Genomic DNA, 7,821 nt, shown 5'->3' with positions numbered 1-7,821 from the left:
TAACTTCACGTTCCCGTTAATATTTAATATTTTGATCACTAATTTCATGTTTTCGTTAATATTCAATATTTTAATAAATAAATTAATGTTCTTGGATATATATATATATATATATATATATATATATATATATATATATATATATATATATATATATATATATATATATATATAAGAGAAAAAAAGATTCGCCCATAATCTCCACCATTTATTTTAAAATCCAATGGTTCAGATTCATTCTCATTCTCACATAAAAAAGACATTCTCATATGATATGCCATATATATATATGCCATATATATAACTATAAATTATTAGCCCAATCTCAAACTATCAGCTCTCTTGTAGGCCAATACTTTGTTTTGTAACTTCATGTTTTTTAACCTTCAATATTTTGATCAATAACTTTATGTTCTCGTTAATATTCATTATTTTGATCGGTAACTTCATGTTTTCGTTTATTCCAAATTTGTTCCCGTTAATATTAAAAAATTTGATAAGTAACTTAATGTTTTCGTTAATATTCAAAATTTTGATCAGTTACTCTATGGTCCCGTTGATATTCAATATTTTGATCAGTAACTTCATGTTCTTATTAATATTCAATTTTTGATTAATAATTTTATGTTTCCGTTAATATTTAATGTTTTGATCAGTAATTTCATGTTTCCGTTATTATTCAATATTTTGATCAGTAATTTTATGTTTTAGTTAATATTTAATATTTTCATCAGTAAATTCATGTTCCTGTTAATATAAAATATTTGATCAGTAACTTCACGTTCCCGTTAATATTTAATATTTTGATCACTAATTTCATGTTTTCGTTAATATTCAATATTTTAATAAATAAATTAATGTTCTTGGATATATATATATATATAAGAGAAAAAAAGATTCGCCCATAATCTCCACCATTTATTTTAAAATCCAATGGTTCAGATTCATTCTCATTCTCACATAAAAAAGACATTCTCATATGATATGCCATATATATATATGCCATATATATAACTATAAATTATTAGCCCAATCTCAAACTATCAGCTCTCTTGTAGGCCAATACTTTGTTTTGTAACTTCATGTTTTTTAACCTTCAATATTTTGATCAATAACTTTATGTTCTCGTTAATATTCATTATTTTGATCGGTAACTTCATGTTTTCGTTTATTCCAAATTTGTTCCCGTTAATATTAAAAAATTTGATAAGTAACTTAATGTTTTCGTTAATATTCAAAATTTTGATCAGTTACTCTATGGTCCCGTTGATATTCAATATTTTGATCAGTAACTTCATGTTCTTATTAATATTCAATGCTTTGATTAATAATTTTATGTTTCCGTTAATATTCAATGTTTTGATCAGTAATTTCATGTTTCCGTTATTATTCAATATTTTGATCAGTAATTTTATGTTTTAGTTAATATTTAATATTTTCATCAGTAAATTCATGTTCCTGTTAATATAAAATATTTGATCAGTAACTTCACGTTCCCGTTAATATTTAATATTTTGATCACTAATTTCATGTTTTCGTTAATATTCAATATTTTAATAAATAAATTAATGTTCTTGGATATATATATATATATATATATATATATATATATATATATATATATATATATATATATAAGAGAAAAAAAGATTCGCCCATAATCTCCACCATTTATTTTAAAATCCAATGGTTCAGATTCATTCTCATTCTCACATAAAAAAGACATTCTCATATGATATGCCATATATATATATGCCATATATATAACTATAAATTATTAGCCCAATCTCAAACTATCAGCTCTCTTGTAGGCCAATACTTTGTTTTGTAACTTCATGTTTTTTAACCTTCAATATTTTGATCAATAACTTTATGTTCTCGTTAATATTCATTATTTTGATCGGTAACTTCATGTTTTCGTTTATTCCAAATTTGTTCCCGTTAATATTAAAAAATTCTATAAGTAACTTAAGGTTTTCGTTAATATTCAAAATTTTGATCAGTTACTCTATGGTCCCGTTGATATTCAATATTTTGATCAGTAACTTCATGTTCTTATTAATATTCAATTTTTGATTAATAATTTTATGTTTCCGTTAATATTTAATGTTTTGATCAGTAATTTCATGTTTCCGTTATTATTCAATATTTTGATCAGTAATTTTATGTTTTAGTTAATATTTAATATTTTCATCAGTAAATTCATGTTCCTGTTAATATAAAATATTTGATCAGTAACTTCACGTTCCCGTTAATATTTAATATTTTGATCACTAATTTCATGTTTTCGTTAATATTCAATATTTTAATAAATAAATTAATGTTCTTGGATATATATATATATATATATATATATAAGAGAAAAAAAGATTCGCCCATAATCTCCACCATTTATTTTAAAATCCAATGGTTCAGATTCATTCTCATTCTCACATAAAAAAGACATTCTCATATGATATGCCTATATATATATATATATATATATATATATATATATATATATATATATATATATATATATATATATATATATATATATATATATATATATATATATATATATATATATATATATGGTATTGTATTATATCAAATATTTGGTATTATATATGATTAATTTTAGTATTTTTCACAATTAAGACAACTATTTTAATATTTAATATTATATTAAATAAATCATTAAATTAGTCTTTTGAATATTTTTACTAAAAAAAGCTTGTGAGATTTAAAAAATACTTTTATTAAAGAGTAATGCTATTTAGTACGAAGGAATTTGGAGAAGAAATACAAGAATGAACACATGTCACTATATTATAGGGAAAGTTTTAATTTATTTTTAATTTAATTTCCTTTTTAATAGGAATCATGGGGTGGTGGTGATAATGAATGGTTGAGATTTATTCTTGTTTTTCTTGTTTTTATGTTTTCTTAACAATTAGCATTTTCCTTTATTAAATTAGTCGTATCAGTAATAGATTGAATATTCTTACTAAAAAAATTTGTAAAATATTTTATATGTATATAAGTTAGTTTATTGATATTTAATACTCCCTCCGTCCCAAAATAAGTGTCACATTTACTTTTTAAGTTCATTGAATATTTAATGTATCTAGTCTGTATAGAGACCAGATACATTAAATATTCAATGAATCTAAAAAGTAAATGTGACACTTATTTTGGGACAGAGGGAGTAACATTCAATTAAAACTACACACAAAAAAGAAATTTCACTCATTGTTATAAGTTAATATATGTTTTATAAAATTGAGTTCAAACGTCATCTGTAGGTTTTATATATTTTAAAATGAAACATCTAATCTTGTCTAAAAAAAATGAAACATCTAAAATGTCAGTAATTAAGCTACAATAATAGGTAACAATTAGGTCAATGGCTGTGCCAAATTCAACACAGGTTACTCATTTTGGAGTTAGAATTAGCAAGATGCTGAACTATTCAGTGACGGTCATGCATATCCCACCTACAAAGTCTATTATCATCCAATGCAAGAAAAGTAGAACCAGAAGGATCTAGCTGATAGTTACATAAGAATAAACAAAGCATTTTAATTTTAAGCTCCGATTTCAGAAGTACTCGTTATGAAATTTAAAGGGTGTGGTTGTTTTATGACTGAACTCTAGTGACAGCCTTTTTAGCTCCTTCGCAAGCACTGGCATCCCGCAATAAAACACACCTGCAAGTATTATGCACCGTTTTCTTGCTAAAAACTTACTAATATTATCGAGTAACAAAAACTAAATTGAGGTTTACAATCGTAATTGCAAATGCAATATTATAATTTAAGAGAAATGGTTCTGCATTTTTTGCAAGCAATTTATTACCTTCTGTAGAATTCGGGTGTTTTGAAGCTATTATTGTGAAAACTTCTTTCCAATCAGGCCTGACACATGTGTCCTCACCTACAATCGAAAAACAATAAATCGGTTATGTCCATGCCTGAGATGAAATCACTATGAATTGAAACAGTAATAGTGATTAAGGTTGATCTTGCATCACCTTCTTCATAAACGCTTGTGAGATAATTGTGCAATTCAATTAGGCCCTGTCAAGTGGTTAAGAATAAACACAATGAGGATTAGTTATTATGTAAGTTCTTGATAGTAGACTAAATTTTTCATATATGTTAATAGATATCACATTTATTTTCTCTTCGCTGTCTGACGAAAACCCTTCTCATACCAGATGTCACATTGAGATAATCTGCAGTCAAGGGTCCAATGTGCATTACATTGTTTCCTTCAGATGAGTATATCAGATATGCGACACCGTCTTCGTCGTTAAAAACTGTCATGTCCCTGCTTTGATATCCATGCGGTCTTTGGCTACCGAGATATTCGAATGGACCGATAGGTGTATCACTGACTGCTATGCCGATAGAAGCTCTTGAAGTACAGTCTGGAACAGTATGCTATTTAAAGAAATTTTTGATGATCTCAACACCATATTTTGGCCAAAACAGAAGACATGTAATAATATAATTTTCCAAAATATCTACACTAATAGTATCTAACTCAAGAGTTATTATTCCACATATGTCTACAACTATATTTTACTATGAGTACATGGAAATGATACATAAACCATAAGTTGTTTTTTCAAAATAATAAAATGAAGGAAAAAAAGTCAAAATTTCAGCCAGTAAAACACAAGTATCTGCTAGAGGATAGACCTAGATTATTCAAATCAAGCAATATACACAAACCAACAATAAAATCACAATTCAAAGCAATGTTTAGGAAGTGTCTATATATGGTTAAAATGTTATGTCCTGTATAAAACTTAAAAGGAAAAGTAAGAATAAAATGGCATGAACTTACCCACACTGGAATGAAGACTGTGTCAGTGTGTAACTCATGTTATAATCCCTGCACTCCAAAGAATAACTTTAAAACTAATTTAGGACAATTCAAAATGAAATTATTGGTAAATATTAGAGAAATTTATACAGCAAACTCACTTCATCGCTAGGGAGACTCGTTGTATACAATGATGAAGGAAGCAAAATTTGTCGTGGGGATTGAGATACAGGTTTAGAAACAGGTTCCCGATGTCATCTACAGAAATGATATAATCAAAGATGAGACCGAATATTAACCACTGCCGTCGTTGTCGCGGAGGTTTTCACGGTCGTGGACCTTTTTTACAACCTCATTATCGCAAAAACTTCATGTCCACCACCACGGGGAACACTCTCATCAACCTCAACGTCGATGAAACCATCTCAGACCGCAACAACCTTGTCAAAACACCAGTGACATCACTCTGCAAACCAAAGTTAACAACCTTAGCCATTGTAATACCCCTAAGCGTTAGACACATAGGTAGTAACTCTTACCATGAGCATAGACATGACTCCACCAACAACGGAAACACATGGTACACATGCAACCTGAAATAAAAGATTCAAAATATAAGCAATACAAAATAGAAGGCACTTCAAAAATCAGCCCACAACCAATGTCGGCACTGTTCTGTTCAAACGCAGCCAGTGAGAAAATTCAGGTATAGAAATCACACCATAACATTAGTCCCACGCCATCTTCCGCACTAATACTTCCACGATGCCTAGACGTCAAAGACTGCACCACAATAATAGAGCAAATATCCAAGACTGCACCATAACACAACAAAAACCCAATAGAACAAATGCCCAAAGAAACAAACTACGTCGCCGGTCCATTCTAAAAAATAATGCTCAAACCTGATCGAGAAGACGACGAAGAAACAACAGCTCAATCGGAAAAAGGATCGAGCATTCCTCATAACCGAAGCCGAAAAGGAAGCTATCGAATTAATGACTCAATCACCAATGCAGCGGAAAATCCTACAGCGACCGAACCAAGACGGTAGAATTGGGACATCATTTTGATGAAAGATAATTCTCCTTGGAAGGCTTCCCTGAATACTGGAGCATAGTTTTAGAGCAGGCTCGAAACATCGATAGAAACATTCAAGTTTTGCTCTCTTCCTAATAACGGCATCATCATGTCCTAAAAGTGCCAAAAGCATTTTCTCATAGTCACCAGTGGTATCCTTAACAATGGCACGATCAAGAGGGACACTGTCCCTCCTTTGATACTCATCAGCCACAATTTTCAAGTCAATTTCAGCTCTTGTTGCCACAACTCTTGTGGAGCCCCTTCATTCGTTCCTCGCTTATTGATCGACAGACGAACTACTTCGCAAAGTAAGTGTAGATACGAATTAACACCCACCTATACAAATGCTAAAGAACTTAACACTGTACATTACAAACTACATATACCAACATCCTTATCTATAGGTGTCAACTTACTACCATGCTCCAATGTGTAGTGTTAGATTAAAGCTCCAAAGAGAACACTACTCACAGACAATGACACTATGCTCTCTTCTACTTCTCGCATACTATCACATCTTCGATCACCAATTCATTTATACCAAAATTCAGATCCTGTCAATTTCAATTTCACTAACATAGGGAGCACCATCTTATTACGCTGTAACAATTTTAGTTTCTAGTGCAATGCAAGCATTTCATCCTAAGATAAAATAGAAATGATCAGGGTATGTACATAACATTTTAATCATTAGAACATGCAAAGTAGTTTTCTTGAAGTTTTGAATACATGACCAGAAGTTTATTAATGTGAGTGTTGAGATAGGAAAACAAAAAGCATACCTATTACAGCACATGGAAAATTGAAAGCAGTGATTACACCTACGGTTCCCAGGGGGTTCCATACCTGTAGTGTAAGATCAAACAGTTAAATTTCATAAATAAACCCCCATGATCAAATAGTAAATAATAGAACAATCACAGGTTAATATCAAACCTCAAACATCATATGCTCTGGACCTATAAAGCAAAAGCATTGAAAAAATTAACTCAGAACAAAAACATCAAGGAAAGAAATTAGCATCAAAACATAAATAAAAAAACTTACATTCTGATGGGATAATTGATCCCTTCAATTGTCGGCTCAGCCCAACAGAATAATCACACATATCAATAATTTCCTGTAACAAATAATATGAAAGAATTACAAATGTTTCCATGGATGTGAAGAGAAAAATCATAAAGCAAAATTGACATATGAAATCGTTTTGCATTTTAAAGACATTTACAATGTAAATCAACAGATAATCAACTCAGAATAAGGAGATTATACATATTACGCCAAGTAGGCGCCCACTCTTCGGCAATTCACCTCTCCAGTGATTTTGTATCCGTAGTTGGTGGCACTCTAATATCAAATCCAGCTTCTGCTTCAGATTGATGCAAATTCATGACAAAACCCTGGTACAGAGCAAAAGTATAATCATTCGGAGGAATTCAACCTTGACAATTGCTGGAATTTCTTAATGCGCTAATACACAAATATGTGAAATGAAGTGTCATTTCAAAAGTAAGCATAGCATAGTTGGCAGGCAGACTCCTCTACAATGTGAAAAAAATGTTGAGCAAGATTGTGTTTTTGATTCTATTCTATTCATGGAACGATCTATCGTATGTATTACATAAAGGTTTAAATAGTTGTCCACAACCATGATTGACTTACTATTGGTGATGGAGTTCCAGCTTTCAAAAAGACCGGGTTAATAGAAACAACTTCCCCAAGATCCTTCAAGCCGGAGTTTATCAAGTCAAACTGTGAGGCACGCTACTTTCGGATGGTCTCAATACTCTTCAAAAGATTCTCCATAGCAGAGTTATCATAAAGTTTGGCTCCATGCCCAGGAATCCCAACACCCTTGATCACCAACCACCACGGACTCCTCTCTGCATAGAATGCCCTGCAATGGTCGTCCGGAGAAGGAAA

The 7,821-nt window shown here is 30.3% G+C and overlaps 1 protein-coding gene and 1 long non-coding RNA gene across 3 annotated transcripts; both read right to left on the bottom strand.

The window, feature by feature from the left end:
* Positions 1–3,916: 3,916 nt before the first annotated feature.
* On the bottom strand, positions 3,917–5,795 carry LOC131631607 (uncharacterized). Its single transcript, XR_009292745.1, has 4 exons — positions 5,355–5,795; positions 4,977–5,281; positions 4,837–4,884; positions 3,917–4,427 (listed from the first exon to the last, which is right to left on the bottom strand). It is a non-coding gene; the product is annotated as an uncharacterized LOC131631607 (long non-coding RNA).
* Positions 5,796–6,631: 836 nt separating this feature from the next.
* On the bottom strand, positions 6,632–7,821 carry LOC131631608 (aldehyde dehydrogenase family 7 member A1-like). Of its 2 annotated transcripts, XR_009292746.1 has the most exons (5): positions 7,561–7,821; positions 7,171–7,298; positions 6,946–7,018; positions 6,835–6,857; positions 6,632–6,744 (listed from the first exon to the last, which is right to left on the bottom strand). XR_009292746.1 is itself a non-coding variant. In XM_058902393.1 (3 exons), exons 1-3 carry the CDS (start codon positions 7,109–7,111, stop codon positions 6,643–6,645), a joined length of 291 nt encoding a protein of 96 aa, XP_058758376.1. In that variant the 5' UTR covers position 7,112; the 3' UTR covers positions 6,632–6,642. The 2 variants fall into 2 exon arrangements, 1 of the variants encoding a protein (XP_058758376.1); XM_058902393.1 differs by lacking the exons at positions 7,171–7,298; positions 7,561–7,821 and having other exon boundaries at positions 6,946–7,112.

This window comes from Vicia villosa, unplaced genomic scaffold, assembly GCF_029867415.1.
Source record: "Vicia villosa cultivar HV-30 ecotype Madison, WI unplaced genomic scaffold, Vvil1.0 ctg.000848F_1_1_3, whole genome shotgun sequence".
In the NCBI taxonomy this organism is placed as follows: domain Eukaryota; kingdom Viridiplantae; phylum Streptophyta; class Magnoliopsida; order Fabales; family Fabaceae; genus Vicia; species Vicia villosa.
The sequence above is the reverse complement of the archived record's forward strand: the minus strand, read 5'-3'. Positions and strand labels throughout refer to the sequence as shown.